We start from the raw sequence: 20,238 nt of genomic DNA, 5'->3' as shown, positions 1-20,238 counted from the left end.
TAATAGGTCTCATGGTGGCTTCCATGGACATTATTCCTTTTGCTCGCTTTCTTCTGGGACCTCTACGTTTATGTATGCTCAGGCAATGGAACGGAGACCACTCGGACCTCTCTCAAAGGATAGTCCTAGACAACCTTGCTAGAGACTCTCCTGGCGGCACTGTCAGGATCATCTGTCTCATGGCACGTGCTTCTTGAGACCATCTTGGGAGATTGTGACTATGGATGCCAGTCTTTCGGGCTGGGGTGCAGTTTGGGGTCCTTTAAAAGCTCAGAGGGACCTGGACTCAGAAGGAGTCCATCCTCCCAATAAATATTTTAAAGCTGAGAGCTATCTCCGATACCTTGATAGCATGGCTTCAATTGAGTTTAGTCCTTTTTATCAGATTCCAGTCGGACAACATCATATCAGTGGCTTATATCAACCATCAGGGAGTAACAAGGAGTTTCTTAGTGATGAAGGAGGTTTCTCACATCCTTCAGTGGGTGAAGTCCCACAACTGTCACATTTCATCCATTCACATCCCAGGTGGGGACAACTGGGAAGCAGATTACTTGAGCAGGCAGACGTTTCACCCAGGGGAATGGGCTCTTAATCCGGAATATTCTCGATGATTACCCTCAGAGAGGGGGTTCTGGAGTTGGACCTGATGGCGTCTCGTCTAAACACGAAGCTTCCCAGATATGGGTCCAGATTAATGGACCCGCAAGCAGGTTTGGTGGACGCTTTGGCGGTTCCATGGAGTTTCAGTCTGATTTACCTGTTTCTTCCGTTTGCCCTCCTTCCTCTGGTGATAGCCCGGATCAAGCAGGAGCGAGCTTCAGTATTTCTAATTGCTCCAGCTTGGCCGCATAGAATTTGGTTTACGGACCTGGTGAAGATGTTGTCCTCTCCTCCTTGGAGGTTACCACTGAGGAAGGACCTTCTACTTTAGGGTCCTTTTCTTCATCCAAATCTAGATTCTTTGTCTTGTCTAGACAAGGTTTTTTCTGAAAAGGTTATTGACAGCTTGATCCAGGCTCGTAATATAAGATATATCATAAGGTCTAGCACAGCTACTTATACTGGTGTGAATCTCTGGGTTTTCCTTGGCGTAAGGTGAGAGTTCCTTGTATTTTGTCTTTTCTCCAGGAGTGTTTGAAGAAGGGTTTGTCAGCCAGTTCTCTGAAGGGTCAGATCTCTGCCCTTTCGGTTTTATTGCATAAACGTTTGGCCGACTTACCAGATATCAAGTCTTTTGTTTAGGCCCTGGTCAGAATTAGGCCTGTATTTAAACCTGTTTCTCCTCCCTGGAGTCTTAACCTTGTTCTTCGGGTGTTACAGAAGGTTCCGTTCGAGCCTATTCATTCTGTTGATATTATACTATTGTCTTCAAAACCTATATTCTTGATGGCTATTTCTTCTGCTTGTAGAGTCTCAGAACTTTCGGCTCTGCAGTGTGATCCCCCTTATCTTATTTTCCATACAGATGATAAGGCGGTCCTTCGTACCAAATTGGGATTTCTTCCTAAGGTGGTTTCGGACCGCAATATCAATGAGGAAATTGTTGTTCCTTCTTTTTGTCCTAATCCTTCTTCTCAGAAGGAACGTCTTGAACACAACCTGGATGTGGTTCATGCTCTAAAATTCTATCTCCAGACGACTAGGGATCTTCTGCCCTTTTTGTAGTGTTTGCTGGCAAACGTAGGGGTCAAAAGGCCACTGTAACTACTCTTTTTCCTTTTGGTTGAGGAGTTTTAATCGATTGGCTTATAAGACAGCTGGACATCAGCCTTTTGAGAGGATTATGGCTCATTCAACTCGGGCTGTTTCTTCTTCCTGGGCTTTTAAGAATGAGGCTTCGTGGAGCAAATTTGCATGTCAGCCATTCGGTCCTTTTTATATACCTTTTCAAAATTTTACAAATTTGATGTTTTTGCCTCAGCTGAGGCTTCTTTTTGGAGAAAGGGTCTTTAAGCAGTGGTGCCCTCAGTTTAGGTCTGCCTGTCTTGTCTCCCCCTCCCTTTCCATTCTGTGTCCTCTAGCTTGGGTATTGGTTCTCACTAGTAATTAGAATGGATTTGTGGACTCTCTATGCCATTGGAAAAAAAAAAAAATTATGCTTACCTGATAAATTATTTTCTTTCCTGGCATGGAGAGTCCACAAACCGCTCTTGTCTAAATTCAAGGTGGCTTATTATTTGGTTTCTAAACTTCAGGCACCTCTATACCCTGGGTATTCCTCTTCTCTTTCCGTATTTTTTCGGCTGAATGATTGGGGATTATGGTAAGTGGGAGGGATACTTATAGCTTTGCTGGGGTGTTCTTTGCCTCCTCCTGGTGGCCAGGAATTTAGTTCCCACTAGTAATTAGAATGGATTTATGGGCTCTCCATGACAGGAAAGAAAATAATTTATCAGGTAAGCATAAATTTTTCTCTGCACATGCATGGGAAGCATAGCTAGATATTCTCAGTGCATTTTAAATACAGCAGCAGCTCAGAGTGCCAGTAGGGCTTGTATCATGTCAGCACATAAAAAATTGAGTCATTATCAGATGACATAAGCACCTTAGGCTTTCTGTGTTTAAATTGCTGGTGCACAGTGCATACTTAAATACATTTTTGAAACACCTATAGGTTTTATTATAAGCATTTTTGCTAATTCATGTATATTACAAACATTTTTGCTGGAATGTTCCTTTAAACACTTTATTAAATATGAATATTGCATAATTATAATTTTTCATGTTTTCAGCTACTTGACTTCAAAGGGCTCCAATGCACTTATGTCTTTGTCTCTCATAACTGTCACCTTGCATGTCTTTCGCACTAATAATAATAACATATATATATGTGTGTGTATATATATATGTATGTTTGTTTGTGTGTGTATATATATATATATATGTGCATATACATATGTATTTTTGTGTTTATATATGTCTGTAAATACATATATGCACATATAAATACATATATACGCATATAAATACATATTCATGTGTCACTAATATACACCTAGATTAAAAGTTGCGTTATTTCATCCTCCATAGCACTACCATTACGAGATTTTGAAAAGCCGGCTTGTGCGTGCGATATGGTTGCGTTGAGCTTCGTACCGTACAAAATACAAGTGCTGCTTTGACGTGCTCATGCACGCTTTCCCCATAGACATCAGCTTAAGCTTAACACCTGCGATCGCAGAATGAAAAGCTCCGTAACGCAGCCCCATTGATGTCTATGGGGAAAAAAAACTTACGTTTAAACCTAACACCCTAACATAAACCCCAGGTCTAAACACCCCTTATCCACTGCTCCCGAATCAGCCAATAGCAATGAGAGCTGCTTAAATCCTATTGGCTGATTTGAACAGCCAATAGGATTTTAGCAGCTCTAATTCCTATTGGCTGATTTTAAATTTTCAGCCAATAGGAATGCAATGGTACCCCCAGTATAAAAGGGGTACCTTGCATTTGAATGCTTAGTGTGTGGTGGACGATCGTATGAAAAGGACCTCCACGTCGGATCGATGGACCTCCGCCTGGATCTCCGCCTCCGCAGGGATGAAGAAGATGCCGGTCCCTCGATGGATGAAGATCGTTCAAGCCGGACTTCAGCAACTGTGAGTACCTAAAGAGGGGCTAGTGTTTAGGTTCTTTAAAGGTTTTTTTGGGTGGGTTTTATTTTATATAAGGTTTTGGGCTTGTCTTAAAAGAGCTGAAAGCCCTTTTAAGGGCAAGAAAAAGAGCTGCATGTCCTTTTAAGGGCAATGCCCATACAAATGCCATTTTCAGGGCAATGGGTAGATTAGGGTTTTGTTAGAGTTAGGTTTTTTATTTTGGAGGGTTGGTTGGGTGGTGAGTTTTACTGTTGGGGGGTCTTCGGTTTGTTTTTACAGGGAAAAGAGCTGATTTCTTTAGGGCAATGCCCTACAAAAGGCCCTTTTAAGGGCTATTGGTAGTTTATTGTAGGCTAGGGTTTTTTTTTTATTTTGATATGGCTATTAGATAAGGTGTAATTGTTTTTATTTTGGAAAATTTTGTTTATTTGTTGTAATTTAGTATTTTTTTAATTTTTTTGTAATTTAGTATTTTTTTATTTTTGTAATTTAGTTTTTTTAATTTTTTGTAACTAGATTAAATTTTTTAGTAGTGTTAGGTTTTTTTAATGAGTAATTTAATTTATTTAATTGATAGTTATTTTAATATTTATTTTAATATTAAAGTTAGTTTAATTTATAGTTTAAACTTAGGTTTTTTTAATTTCACAGTTAAGTTTTTATTTATTTTAAGATAGGGATCTTGCCATTTTAATTTAAAGTTAGGGTGTTGTTAGGTTTAGGGGTTAATAGTTTAGTTTAGTTTTTAGAGATGTGGGGGGCTGGCGGTTTAGTGGTTAATAGGTTTATTTGGTCGTAGTGATGTTGGAGGCCAGAGGTTTAGGGGTTAATAACTTTAGCGGCGGCGATGTCGGGAGCAGCAGATTAGGGGTTAATAACTTTAATATAGCATTAGCGATGCAAGGAGGGCCTCGGTTTAAGGGTTAATGGATAGTTTATGGGTGTTAGTGTACTTTGTAACAGTTTAGTTATGAGTTTTATGTAACAGTTTTGTTGCATAAAATCCATAACTACTGCTCTCAGATGGCGGTACGGATCATTTCGGTATAGGGTGTAACGCAAGCTTTTTAGTCTCACTGCAAAACTTGTAATGGCAGCGCTATGGGAATCCCATGAAAAAACATAATTTTTTTTGAGTGCGGGACTGACGTTGTGTTACAGGCTAAAAGGATTGTGGTACAGCTATACAGACAAGAGTCCTAATGGCTGTGTTGCTGTTTTAATGCTGAAATTTCAATGTTTTCAGCGTTAAAACACGAATGCAAAACTTGTAATCTAGATGAATGTTAGTTAATATCCTATACTCAAAACGATTAACGATTTTTGTCTGATTTTCTGCAGGTACAAGAATGGTGAGTGCAGCATCTTTGCGCAAGTTAATGGAATGTTGTAAAGAACTTTCTTTGTTGGATGTGTCCTTCTGTTCTCAAATTGACAGCAGAATTGTTCAAGAACTTAACTCCAAATTTCCGAATGTGTCCATAAAGAAGAGTTTCACTCAATAGAAAACAAATTGCAGCTCTTGACATTTTTTTTTATTTTTTTTTTAAATGAATCCTTAAACATTTATTTTTTTCTTAACGTTTTTTTCTGATCTTAGTCTTTCCCTTAAAACTGGTGATGTTCCCTTATATTTTTTAATAGCTCGTTATACCTAAAACTCTTTTCTGCTTATGGAAAAACTATTTCATCAAGATATTTATTTTGTTGTTTTAACCAAGGAAAATATTTATTTTGTCTGAACCTAATTTATTAGGCACAAGAACACCAAAAAAATGTTTTTTATTATTTAGTAGTGGTTTGTTTTTTAAACTATTGTTTTTTACTTGAAAGTATGGAAGATAAAATATGCAAGTAAGATCATTCTTGCCTTCTTTTTAAAAGCTGAGCAGTGATAATACAATAGCTCTCAAATGCACTTGTACACGCTTGCAGTAGTTCTGTAGTTAAGTCTTGGATTTCAAATAAGTCATTTTTAAGAAACTATAGAAAAAACAGCCTTATACTTTATAATGAAGGTGGTGAGTAAGGTTTCTTAATGAGTACAAAACAATTAAGTGAAATGTAAAGATAATTTATGTAATTAATTGTTGATAAATTACTACTACTGCAATTTTTTTTGTCTCTTAAAAATAGCTTTAATATAGGCTTACAAACATATGCTAGTATTCTTCATAATATAAACTGTTTAAAACAAGTGAGAGCCTCAGGTCTGACTCCTTCCTTAATGGTCTACCACTTGAGTAGTCTCTGACTTTACTTTTATATTCCTAGAGGAAAGATTTCAGTCATAAGCAGAAAGTGAGATATTAGATCATCTCCATTGAAAGTGTTAGCAAATGGTTTAGGACTTTTAATGCTAGTGTAACCTGTGCAATATAAACCTCTTGTCCTATTAAGATGGTGAGATAGATTGTCTTACCACTCACAGTAAGTGAAATGTATATTAGCCTATACAAGTGCACAAAAATGGCTGCTGCAAATTTGAATTAGCTTCACTGAGTATGGTGAGTCCTGGAGGCTTTTGCATTGACGTTTTTAGTTTTTCTGCTGTGCTTTGCATTTCTCCTACTTTCTACTTTATATATGATCAGGTAACTTGTACCATTAAACTTCCTTCATACAGCAAGAAGATTTGATGACAAATGTACAATATGTTAAGGATTGGACTAAGTGACTTTCTGTGCCCAACTGCCCACATATTCTAAGCTTGCTTTATAGACTTATGAGAGGAGCCTGTTTCTCTTTTACACCTCTTCAATAGTACTCTGTATGCCCATGTCATATTACATAAACAAGTGAAGTTTCAAATTTAACAAAAATGGGCACCAAATAATTATTAAATCAACAACCTCCAAAATCAGTATCCACACTTTGTGTGTGATTTTAGCCATATGCTAGCCCATGCTTCTTCAGGATCCCAGGCTTTCAGAATTATTATTTAGTGAATGAGTATTTTTGTGAAAATAACAAAGCCTCTGATAGCATTTCATATTTGGAACCCTTCAAGATATGAACACAATAGGCACTTCTGTGTGGGTTATTTAAAAAAAATACTTTATGCAATGAAAACTTTCACTTGCAGAATGTTGAAGAATGATGGTTAATTTACAGTAACTAAAGAATTGGGGCTTAGGAGACAGCATGCACTATTCGTAAAGTTTTCACAAACATCATTCTTTGCTATAAAATTTGTGTTATTTGAAAGAATAAATATTTTGTCTTATTTGATTTAGCCTTGTTAATAGCAGTGTGATCACATAGGCCTATTTAAAGAGATAGGAAAGTCAGAATTAAACTTGCATGATTCAGATAGAGCATGTAGTTTTAAGACACTTTTAAATGCACTTCTATTTTCAAATGTGCTTCGTTCTCTTTGTATGCGTTGTTGAAAAATAATACGCACATATCATACACTAGTGGGGGTTAGCTGCTGATTGGTGCCTGCACACATTTGTCTCTTGTGATTGGCTAACTAGATGTGTTCAGCTAGATATCAGCAGTGCACTACTGTTCATGCAGCAATGGATAACAAGAGAATTAAGCAAATTTAATGATAAAAGGGAATTGGAAAGTTGTTTGAATTTGTATGTTCTATCTTAATCATGAAATAAACTTTTGGGGTTAATAATGTATTTTACAACAGAACAATTACTCCTTGTTCTCATTAAAGAGATAGGATAGCAACAGTATTAAAATGAACTAGTTGTCTGAGGTTTCATGCATCAAGACGAGACATTTTTACTGTGCTTTTTGTAAAAATAATATTTCTATTGACACACTAATAAATTATGCAGTTCTTTGATATATTTATTTCAGTGTTTCACAAACTAATATTACAGTTTATTATAAATAATATGGAAGGAATATTTAATTTTAGCAGACCTTGATTAAGAGGGCCTCATAAGATACATAGAATATTATGCTAGGTAAATCTTTTCAGCTACATTCTTACTGCTGGGATACTAATATATTGTATATAATTCAGTCATTCATATTATTCAGCACTTAAATCCTGGAATTACATTGAAGAAAAAAAAAACAAGCAATCTCCTTGGAGGTTTTTCTGAAGACTTTTCTTCACCAGTGGGTAATTTACAACAACCTGTTTCAAGGAGACATATATGTTCCTCTGTGATACATAAAAAACATTGCATTTTTTACCCATAAGTTTTTTTGTAAACTGCATAGATTGCTCAAATAGTTATGACTATAAAGTTATGAGACTGCAAAAATGTATTAAGTGTTTAACATTGTCATTATATTAGTAATTAGTTTTTTGTTGTCTTTTTGCAGTCCATTGACACAATGTCTCTGAAAAATTCTCAAATATATTTTCTTTTGTGTTATGATTTAGGAGAAGATATAAATTAGTTCCTGCACTTCAAAAATAAATAAATAGCTGTGTAGATTGTTTTAGGGTCAAGATTCTGATCAAGATTCTGAAGCCTCCATTATGCACTCGTTTATTTTGTTGTTGTATCTATTATTAGAAGAAAAACAGAAAATATTGAAAATACATTGCAAAGTTTTTTTCATACTTTTATGTAAATATTTTATGGGAAATTAAATATTAAAGTGAAGGTAAACTTTTATGAATGAAAGCCCGGTTTTTAAAAATACTATTAAAAACAGGGACACTTTCATTCATCAAAGTTTAGAAAGCAGCCGTTTTGATTAAAAACTTACCTTTGTTTTTTTCACAGCCAGAGCAGCTTCCCCCACCCAGAGATCCTCTCTTCACACGTCATCAATGACTAATCCGTCTTCCTCCTATGACGGCATGGCCTCAGGCAATGACTCCCTTATATATATATATATATATATATATATATATAAATCAGGGATTGAAAAGTATCCCAAAATACTATTAGTCCTACTTTACAAGTGCTCTTTACATTTTGAAGCCACTATATGCTAAGCATTAAAGTGATAGGAAAGTTATAATTAAACCTGCAATATTTAGATAGAGCATGTGATTTTAAGTCACTTTAAAATTAGCTTCCATTTTCAAATGTGTTTAGTTCTCTTCATATACCTTGTTGAAAAAGAATACGCACATATCCTTAACAAGTGGAAGCTAGCTGCTGATTGGTGCCTGCACACACTTGTATCTTGTAATTGGCTAACTAGATGTGTTCAGCTAGCTGCCAGTGGTGTAATGCTGTTTCTTCAGCATTACACCACAATAGAATACAATTGTTACAATAGAATGAAGCAAATTTGATAATAGGAATACATTGGAAAGTTGTTTAAAATTGTATGTTCTATCCGTATCATGAAAGAGAATTTTGGGGTTTCCTGTCCCTTTAACCCCTTAATGACCACAGCACTTTTCCATTTTCTGTCCGTTTGGGACCAAGGCTATTTTTACATTTTTGCAGTGTTTGTGTTTAGCTGTAATATTCCTCTTACTCATTTACTGTACCCACACATATTATATACCGTTTTTCTCGCCATTAAATGGACTTTCTAAAGATACTATTATTTTCATCATATCTTATAATTTACTATAAAAAAAATATGAGGAAAAAATGAAAAAAACACACTTTTTCTAACTTTGACCCCCAAAATCTGTTACACATCTATAACCACCAAAAAACACCCATGCTAAATAGTTTCTAAATTTTGTCCTGAGTTTAGAAATATCCAATTTTTACATGTTCTTTGATTTTTTTGCAAGTTATAGGGCAATAAATACAAGTAGCACTTTGCTATTTCCAAACCACTTTTTTTTTTTTCAAAATTAGGGCTAGTTACCTTGGGACACTGATATCTTTCAGGAATCCCTGAATATCCCTTGACATGTATATATTTTTTTTTTTTAAGACATCCTGAAGTATTGATCTAGGCCCATTTTGGTATATTTCATGCCACCATTTCACCGCCAAATGAGATCACTTTTTCACAATTTTTTTCACAAACTTTAGGTTTCTCACTGAAATTATTTGCAAACAACTTGTGCAATTATGGCACAAATGGTTGTAAAAGCTTCTCTGGGATCCCCTTTGTTCAGAAATAGCAGACATATATGGCTTTGGCATTGCTTTTTGGTAATTAGGCCGCTAAATGCCACTGCGCATCACATGTGTATTATGCCCAGCAGTGAAGGGGTTAATTAGGGAGCATGTAGGGAGCTTCTAGGGTTAATTTTTAGCTTTAGTGTAGTAGACAACCCCAAGTATTGATCTAGGCCCATCTTCATATATGTCATGCCACCAAATCAGCGCCAAATGTGATCAAATATAAAAAAAATTGTTCACTTTTTCACAATTTTAGGTTTCACACTGAAATTATTTACAAACAGCTTGTGCAATTATGTCACAAATGGTCGTAAAAGCTTCTCTGGGATCCCCTTTGTTCAGAAATAGCAGACATATATGGCTTTGGAGTTGCTTTTTGGTAATTAGAAGGCCGCTAAATGCAGCTGCGCACCACACGTGTATTATGCCCAGCAGTGAAGGGGTTAATTAGGGAGCTTGTAGGGTTAATTTGAGCTTAAGTGTAGTGTACTAGACGACCCAAAGTATTGATCTAGGTCCATTTTAGTATATTTCATGCCACCATTTCCCTGCCAAATGTGATCAAATAAAAAAAAAAAAACACTTTTTCACCAACTTTAGGTTTCTCACTGAAATTATTTACAAACCGCTTGTGCAATTATGGCACAAATGGTTGTAAATGCTTCTCTGTGATCCCCTTTGTTCAGAAATAGCAGACATATATGGCTTTGGCGTTGCTTTTTGGTAATTAGAAGGTCGCTAAATGCCGCTGCGCATCACACGTGTATTATGGCTAGCAGTGAAGGGGTTAATTAGGGAGCTTGCAGGGTTAATTTTAGCTTTAGTGTAGAGATCAGCCTCCCACCTGACACATCAGACCCCCTGATCCCTCCCAAACAGCGCTCTTCCCTCCCCCACCTCACAATTGTCCCCACCATCTTAAGTACTGGCACAAAGTCTGCCAGTACTAAAATAAAAGGTATCTTTTAAAAAAAAAATTAATCATATTTACATATGCTGATGTGTAGGATCCCCCCTTAGCCCCCAACCTCCCTGACCCCCCTCCCCCCAAACAGCTCTCTAACCTTCCCCCTCTACCTTATTGGGAGCCATCTTGGGTACTGGCAGCTGTCTGCCAGTACCCAGTTTACCAAAAAAAAAATGCTTTTTATTAATTTATTTTTTTATGTAGTGTAGCTTCCCCCTCCCCAAAGAACAACCCACCTCCCCCTCTTAGATCCCTTAGATGCTTTTTTAATTAAATTTTACCCCACTTTATCCAACTTTTCTTTCTGTAGTGTAGCCGTTCCCACCCGCTTCCACCCCGTGCACGTGCCCGGCCCTGGCCCCCCGTGTACGCCCACGGCGATCCCTCCCACAATCCCGCCCCCCTCCACGTCACACAGCCCATCGATGGCCGCCCACCCGCCTCCCAGACTGGCTCCCACCAACGATACCGGCCATCGATGTCCGGTGCAGAGAGGGCCACAGAGTGGCTCTCTCTGCATCGGATGGCCAAGGAGTGTTATTGCAGGATGCCTCGATATCGAGGCATCACTGCAATAACCGGAAAGCAGCTGGAAGCGATCAGGATCGCTTCCACTGCTTTCCAAGACCAAGGACATACGCCATACGTCCTCTGTCGTTAAGTGTATTTTTTTTGAGGACGTACGGCGTACGTCCTTGGTCGTTAAGGGGTTAAATAAACTATCACATACACAGACACATTCAGGCTTACACACACATTCATTGGTACATACACATACTGTCACTTACACTGTTACTCACACATACTGACACACACAAGCTGCGTTTGTATTGGTGCAGCAAGAAATATCGGGAGGTTGACTTGGAGCTAAGTTTTTACAATATTTGAATGATTTACCTACAATATATATATATATATATATATATATATATAGTTATTATTAAAGAATCATGTGAGCATAAGCACATATCTATACTTACAATTGTTTATGTATTACACATAAATAAAAGTATAGTATAGACCTCATAGGTCTTAAAATCATGTAATCTGCCAAAATGAGCCACATATAGACACATTAAAGGTACATTAAAGTCATAATTAGACATTCATGATTTTGACAAAGCATACAATTTTAAACAACTTTACGATTGACTTCTATTATTTAATTTGCTCCCTTCTATTGTTGTCCTTTGCTGAAAGGTTTATCTAGGTAAGCTCAGGAGCAGTAAAGAACCTAGGTTCTAGCTGCTGATTGGTGGCTGCATATCTATACCGATTGTCATTTGCTCACCCATGTGTTCAGTTAGAAACCAGTAGTGCATTGCTGCTCCATCAACAAATGATACCAAGAGAATGAAGCAAATTTAATAGAAGTAAACTGTATGTTTATTTAACAGCATTTTCTAAGACTGTTGCTGAAAGCAATAAATCCCAGAATTCTGTAGTCTAAGGCGGTGGCTCCAAGGCCCAGTAAATGTTAGCTGGATATGTCTAGGGCCCGGTAGTATGTATGTGTGTGTGTGTGTGTGTATATATATATATATATATATACACACACACAGTATATAATACTTTGCTTGTTCATTTGTATAAATCAGCATTGCTGAATACTGCTGCTTCTGATTGTGTAACTAGTAAAAATATACAGATACAGCAAGGGTGCAGGGAGAGAAGATAAAACTACAAATTGTGTAGCTGTAACTGTGAAATGATCTGACTTTCCCCTGCTTATGTGTACATTGGCAGAGGAGGTGTGAAGCCACATGCAGCCCAAAAGTACTATAAAAAGTAAACTGCTTCTAATCTAATCAGTAAATCATGTTCCTTACACATACAGACCAGTATATATAGCTTGTCTGATTTATGCTTATACCCAGCAATCAGGGACGTGCACTCATAGGAGGCAGTGCCTACCCTGCCATATGTGGCCAAAGCTTAATTAAATTTTAATTAAAACTAAAAAAAATAATATTTCCCCCATGTAATGCTATGGAGAGGCAGGTACAGGAATGCTTCTCTCCATTGCAGTACATGGGTCAAAGGAAAAGCTGTGCTGCAGCGCCACCTGTGTTCTGTCAATATATTAGCAGCAAAAATTGGGACCAATAGGAGGCACCCCTCTTGATGCCTCCTAGCAAGTGAAGGATATATAGATTAATCAGAAGGAGGATGCAGTGAGCAGGGTCATGTGACACAACTGGAAGCTGAGGTAACCTAAGAACAGATGACACCAAGCAGAAGAGTAAAGTAGTATTCTACATCTCTTGTGATTCATAAATTGTGTTCAGACACAGCTCATTAACAGGGGGGGACAGTAAGTGCGCATATCCCAATACTGACAGGAAGTCAAAGGGTCAATTTAAATTTAAATCCATCATTTAAAACCCAGAGTTTGAAGTTAAGTGTGCAGTGTCCACATTATTTAAATTAAAGTTTTTGACATTGAATATTGCTAAGCCTCCCTTTTTCATGGTTATTTGATTTAATTAGGTACAAACTCCATACAAGTTATGTCTGTTCAGTCAGAGAATGCAGTATCTATTTTTATTTTTCTCTGTGTCTCCATTTATTTAAAGACTGCTGTTAACTTGTAATTCACAAATCAATTGAAAGCTGTTGCATTGTGTTTTTAATATGTGCTGCTTTTATACAAGTTTATATTAAAAAGGAGATAATGAGTCATTTAAAAAATATATGTAGTTATTGCAGTTAAATGTTTTTAGAAATAATGCCACTGTAAAGTAACTGGTTAAACACATAGTCAAAGGGAGACTTTTAAAATTAAACTTTCATGATTGAGGTAGAGCATGCTATTTTAATAGACTTTTCTAGTTATTTATATTTTGAGAATTCGCATCAACTGTTACTGGCCCCATGTCAGCAAATCAAATTAGTTTTTGAAAGGAACATGAAAGTCATAATTACATTTCCATCATTCAGATATAAATTGCACACACAAAAAAATAAGCTTTTACTTTTATTATTATGTACTTCATTCTTTTGGTATCCTTTGGTGTCCTTTGTTGAAGAGCATACCTAAGTGGGATGTGCACATGCGTTTCTTGAACACCATCTTGCAGCAGCTGTGTTGGCAGTATTGATAACTTTGTGTAAAACTTGTATGGTAAATTATTTCTATTTTTACAATACAGTAGTGAGTAGAGAAGAGATTGTGTATCATTCCAATTGCTTAGTAACTGGCACTGTGCCACAGAATTGTGTGAGTGTGTATGTGAGCAGAGTGTGTGTGGGTGTCAGTGAGCAGAGTAGGTGTGCTTTATTCTCCAGGTAATCAATACATTTCCGATGAGCTGGTGCTTTAGTACAGTGTTTCTCAACAATGGTTCTTAAGTACCCCCAACAGGCCAGGTTTTCATTATAGCTGAATCAGTGCACAGGTGAAGTGATCAGCTGATGAGTAACTCAGTGGTTACTAACTTGCTCTTACCCATCACCTGATTATGTCACCTGTGCACTGGTTCAGCTATCATTTAAACCTGGCGTGTGACGTCATCAGCGTTTGCCGCGACAGGAGACAGAGAGACCGGCCCGATGACAAGGGAATACAAGCTTCAACCCGTGTATACCTGGCAGGCTAGTAGATACTACTGAATTGTATTACCAGCAGTGTGGTGCTACAGAGATGCGCTAGGAACAAATAACGCCAACAAAAGCAAAATTCTGAGCACTCAGGGGCAAAGTTTAAAGTATAAAAGCAGAAAAAATCTTTATTAGAGTAAAGGTAAAAACTGCATGTTAATGCAGGTATACAAGGACAGCAATTCTGATGTGTTTCGCACCCCCTAGTGGCGCTTAGTCATAGGAATGAGAGCTGAGGGTGACAGCAGTATACTTAAGGGTGCAAGCAACCAATCACTAACTAGTAAAGGGTGTAACTGGACGCCGCCCAAAAGATACACTGACAAAAAACATATTAAAACAAAATTAATGCAATAAAAATGAAGGTACAAAAAACCTTGTGTGCATTCTAACAGGCTAATTAAAGTTAAACACATATGAGTGAAGGGTATATTAAGTTATATGTTAGTGTGTATGTCCTATTTGGTTGCCTAGAAGGTTTAGCTGGAAAAATGCCTAATTTGCAAAATAAGAAAACAAATCCATGTGAGAAAGAAATACTTTAATCTATAAAATAGGTATCAATCTAGAATGGGATATTTCCTATTTTATAGATTAAAATATTTCTCACATTTTCATATTCCCTCTTTTTTTCATATCTCTTTATATCATTTTTTAGACTATTTACATCCCAGACAGAGCATATTATTCAGTTTATTAACTGATTATTTTTCAAATTTGCTTCTTGCTTTCAAGATTGTAAATAGTTCAGTATTGAAAAATGATATTCAGCTTCTTAACGCATATCTGTGTAAGAATTATTATAAATATTATTTTTTTACCTGTCCTAGACTTGCCAGCATGCCTGTTTGACCATTAGTAATAGATACATATCGTCCTAGGTTTAATATTAATATTTATAGCCATGGATTTGTTTTCTTATTTTGCAAATTAGGCATTTTTCCAGATAAACCTTCAGAAATGTATTTATTAGTAAAGAGCAACATGGTCAGTGATTTTATATTAGAACAGGCTTACACTATATAATAACAGACATCATCCATTTTCTATGCAGTGTTCCCTCTACAGAGTTCAAACAATAAATAACTGTACGGTGCATGCTGGGAATTAGAGTCCAAATCTGCAGTGGCACAATACAGTAGGATATAGTAAACTACATATTTCACAATGCTTTGTAATTCCCAAAATACTGTGCTTCTTCCTCTAAAAATGAACTGATTAAAATGCATAGAAACGGACTTTAAATTTGTCCTTTTTTTCTGCAGTTTTACTCCGGGGGCGGGGGCAGATGCCCCTTCTTGCCCCCCCCCCCTTGTGGATGCCCATGCTGGGGGCATTACTGCTTATTCCACTAAAGCAGTTGTTACTTCTTGGGATTTTCATTCTGAGGCTGCTATTGATCAGATTTGTAAGGCAGCTGCTTGGTCGACGTTTTATCACTTTGATGTGGATGCTTCTGAGGCTTCCTTTGGCAGGAAAGTTCTGCGGGCAGTAGTACCTGATTAGTAACATCCTGCTTTCAGTGTTTGTCACCATCTGATGAAAACAAACAAAATTTATGCTTACCTGATAAATTAATATATTTTATGATGGTGAGAGTCCACTAGCCACACCCTTATTTTTTGTTCAGGTGGTTGCAAAACTTGTTTTTGCACTTTTTTGACCCTTTTCTTGTTTTTTCTTTTTTCTTTATCTACTTGACTATATGTATGACTAAGGATAATGGGAAGTGGGAGGGATTTAAAGCTCTGGTGTGTTCCTGTGTCTTTTGTCTCCTCCTGGTGGTCAGGAGTGGAGTATTCCCACACATGATGGCTCGTGAACTCTTGCCATCATGAAATAAATTAATTAATAATGTAAGCATACATTTTTGGGGGGCTTTCCTATAATCGAGACTGATCACAGTGAGACATGTATCCCCCAAAAAATTAAAAAAAAAAAACTTTCCAATTTTCTTGTATTATCAAATTTGCGCCTTTCTCTTAGTATCCTTTGTTAAAGCAGCAATAATGCACTACTTGGAGCTAGCTGAACACATTTGGTGAGCCAAATTCAAGAGGCATATGTGCAGCCACCAATCATCAGCTAGCTCCCAGTGATGCATTGTTGCTTCTGAACCTAGGTATGCTGTTCAGGAAGCACAGTATATAATAGAAATAAATTGTAAAGTTGTTTGAGATTGTATGCTCTTTCTAAAGCATCAAAAAATGCTCCAACACAAAATAAATAGTACAATAAATACATGCTTTCAATATATTACATGTATCCTTTGCCTTTTACCATTAACATTAATACTGAGTAAATGTTGTTTTTGTGTAGTAAGTCTCTGAAGAAATGCCAAACTGTCAAAGACTCATTATAATATTTAAAAAAAATTACTTGTTTTTGCAATCACAATAATAAAGCTGTATATGATATACCACCTACTGTGTTTATGATTGAACAACATAAAACAAAATCAGACTGTAGATTTAACACATTTATATAATTCTATCAGACAAAAGATTATTTGTTTTCCAGATGTAAATAAATGTATACAAAACTTTATTAATCCTTTTAAAAGCAATGCCATGCAACATGGTGAGTAGTGAATTACCATCTATCTATGGTGTGTTTTAGAGTCCAAAATCATATAATTATATTGATCTTTACCTGTTAAAATCTACACTATATGCTGTATGATTTCAACACTGAATTTTATTGCAGTTAAATAAACCTTGTTTATGTCTAAAATGTTTACCATATGCTTGTACATTACTATAATATAAACTAGAAAGTAGCCATTTTGCATTGCTAGACTGGTGACATTTTTGAGTAAAAATATTTTGTATAATTATTTCACATATCTAGGTTAGTATTTAGAAAGGATAAATTAAATAAGATAGAACATATTCAGCAAATTCCTTCAGATTGAAAGTGATCAAAATTTGTATCAAAACTTGCACCAAAAACAAATACATCTGTGTACAAGTGAGTACCCATTAACAGGACTAAAAGCACTAAATGTAGTTCTGGGGGGGTTTAAAACAACAACACTGGACTTAAAAGTCTGTGAAGATTCATCACAAAATTGTTAGGTGTCCCCCCAGGGCGGTAAGTGTCAGGTCAGGCCGAAGCCACGGGGCCAGTGTACCACCTGAGGCATATGTAGATTACCTGATAAGGGCCCCTTAGAATGACTCAGACCACGCAGCATTATGATCGAAAGCCAATTCTGTTTATTGCACAGTGCAAGCCTTTCTTATAGTGACATACAGGGTTAAGGGGATGACATGTTAGGACCGCGTCATCTTACACAGTTATACAGAGCAAAATACAAGGTAAAGCTGGAACGTGAGTTTCTCATAACAATAATTACATAGTCATAATAGGCTAACATCTGCGGAGACAGCAAGGTTTCTGAACCATCTTATTCTGGGCGTAGGGCCAGGGTACATTGACAAGGCCGAACAGCTAAGGAAACTATCATAACATGCACATAGTTCTCACTACATAATCCCAAAGATTTTGTGTGATTTCTCTCCGTGACAGCGAGTTTTTGATCAGATCAAATCTTAGGTTCTCTTGGCCCAATTATCTAAATCTTGCAATGTCAGACGTTTTATTTGGGGGGGGGGGGTTACGACCCTCGCAGGGGCTGTCCTAGTGGAATTAACATAAAAAAATGGACAGTCCCTGCGAGTGGCGAGATGTCTCCTACTTACCTGTGCTTAATTTTGGTAAAACTATAAATCCAGCCTCTGAAAGTATTAGACGGCTGGAATATAAAAATTTACTGCTGATACATACATTAAAAATGTATAGCTTTGACTGAAAGCTGAAAGAATTTATACACATTTTACAAATCTGTTGATTGAGATTTTAAAATAAGGCAGTTGCATACATAACACAATCAGAAAATATATATGAAAAAACTGTAAACGTAAGAAGCTGTAATCAAAAACACTGATTGATAGTTTTGTTTATTGGGGCATTTTTATTTATACTTGAAAGCATGAGGACAGAGTGTAAAAAAGTGTGCACTTAATTGGATAAACAAAGTGAGGGAAGGCATTGATGGATTGTTTTCCATCTTAAAGGGACAGAATACACTCATTTTCATATAACTGCATGTAATAGACACTACTATACATAATAAGATGCACAGATACTGATATAAAAATCCAGTATAAAACTGTTTAAAAACTTACTTAGAAACTCTCAGTTTAGCTCTGTTGAAAAGGTAGCTGGAAAGCCCACTGCAAGTGGCAAATAAGACCCTCCCCCTTCTTTTGCATAGGAAAAGACCCTTTACACAAACAGGAGCAAGCTGGAGAAGGTAGCTGACGGTATTCAAATACAACTTTGGGGCTCGGTTAGGAGTCTGAAAATCAGAGCAATATTATTTAAAAATAAGCAAAACTATACATTTATTTTAAAAAAACAACTTTATGAGCTATATAAATAGATCATCTACAAAACATTTATGCAAAAAAAAAATGAGTGTATAATGTCCCTTTAATATGGGAAGAGTCCACAGCTGCATAGGAAATGCTGAACCTGGCCACCAGGAGGAGGCAAAGACACCCCAGCCAAAGGCTTAAATACCTCCCCCCACTTCCTCATAACCCCAGTCATTCTTTGCCTTTCTTCACAGGAGGTTGGCAGAGAAGTGTTAGAAGATTTTGGAGTAGTCTCTTATGGAGGGTAGTACTCTTCGAGATGGGACTGGAGTTTTAAGTAGTCCTGTCAGCCTCTCAGTGAGAGCATGGATGAAAGTTAGAGTCCGGAGATGCAGGGAGAGTCTCTGCAAAACAATCCTGACTCATATTAACAGCTCAATAGGCAATCAGCGTTGACAAGTTTCGCTGCCTGCTTTCTTCACTCAAGTCCATGTCAGAAGCAATGCTACTTCTGTTGCACTTGAAGGGCTGTGTTCCTGTCCCATGGTGTAGATTCTGGTAAGATTGTTTCATATTTTATTCATGTATGATAACGCAAGAAGACAGGGTCACAGTGTTACTCCTTTTATCTGTATAGAATCAAGGGTTAATATCTCCTTAGGTGGATTAATGAACAGGGGGGAATAATCTTATATGTTTATTTGATTTTATGTGTGAGATGTTATGGGCTCATAGGCTGTTATGGAATATACAGGTTTCACTTTCACTTTGAGAGCCATGCAGCTTAGAAGCTTGGCGCGCTTTCTCATAGCAGGGACGGTCCTGCATTGTGCACCATGTGATTCATTCCCTTTTTCCTGACTGGGTGTCTATCAGAGAGGAGCCATAAATCTCTGTACTGTATGGGTCATAGGAGGTAGTGAGTGCCCCAGCCATTGGGGTATAAGGGTGCCGTTTTTTTTTTTTTAAATAAAATAAAATGTTTTATTTCTTCTGATACTTTAGAGGGCACTCCCTGTATTCCTATTGAGTAATTCCTGTTTCTTTCATGTAATTGGCAAGAGTCCATGAGCTAGTGATGGATGGGATATACATTCCTACCAGGAGGGGGCAAAGTTTCCCAAACCTCAAATGCCTATAAATACACCTCCCACCACACCCACAACTCAGTTTTACAAACTTTGCCTCCTATGGAGGTGGTGAAGTAAGTTTGTGCTTTATTTTTAAGATTTCTTCTATGATAAGCGCTTCTAAGCATTCTGAAGCCCAATTCCTCTCAGAGTACAGTGTTTGTCAGATGGATGTGAAGAGAGTATCGCCTATTGATTTTATGGTTTCTCTCACGGGAAATCTTTTCAAGGGTTCTCATTTATCGGTCGTAGGGATTCATCTCCTACCTCCCTTTTCAGATCGATGATATACTCTTATATACCATTACCTCTGCTGATAGTTTTCAGTACTGGTTTGGCTATCTGCTATATGTGGATGGGTGTCTTTCGGTAAGTATGTATCATTCTTTAAGACACTCTCAGCTATGGCTTGACGCTTTATGTATTAATATAAAGTTTTAAATGTATGTATTTTACTTATGTTTGCCATGAGTCAGGTCTATGTATATTTCATGTTGGGAAGTTTATTTAAACTTTTTTCTTACCTGGAGTTGTCTT

The 20,238-nt window shown here is 36.9% G+C and overlaps 1 protein-coding gene across 4 annotated transcripts in view; it reads left to right on the top strand.

Annotated features, from left to right (window-relative positions):
- The window catches only part of FBXL4 (F-box and leucine rich repeat protein 4), a 323,445-nt gene extending 315,325 nt beyond the window's left edge, over positions 1 to 8,120 (top strand). For all 4 annotated transcript variants that reach the window (XM_053710564.1, XM_053710565.1, XM_053710562.1 and 1 more), the window contains exon 8: positions 4,941 to 8,120. In XM_053710564.1, coding sequence (XP_053566539.1) covers positions 4,941 to 5,104 — 164 coding nt within the window. In that variant the 3' untranslated portion in view covers positions 5,105 to 8,120. The remainder of the gene's footprint in view (positions 1 to 4,940) is intronic.
- Positions 8,121 to 20,238: the final 12,118 nt, after the last annotated feature.

Source organism: Bombina bombina, chromosome 4, assembly GCF_027579735.1.
Source record: "Bombina bombina isolate aBomBom1 chromosome 4, aBomBom1.pri, whole genome shotgun sequence".
NCBI classification, from domain to species: domain Eukaryota; kingdom Metazoa; phylum Chordata; class Amphibia; order Anura; family Bombinatoridae; genus Bombina; species Bombina bombina.
Note: the sequence above shows the minus strand (reverse complement) of the source record. Positions and strands in the feature narration are given on the sequence as shown.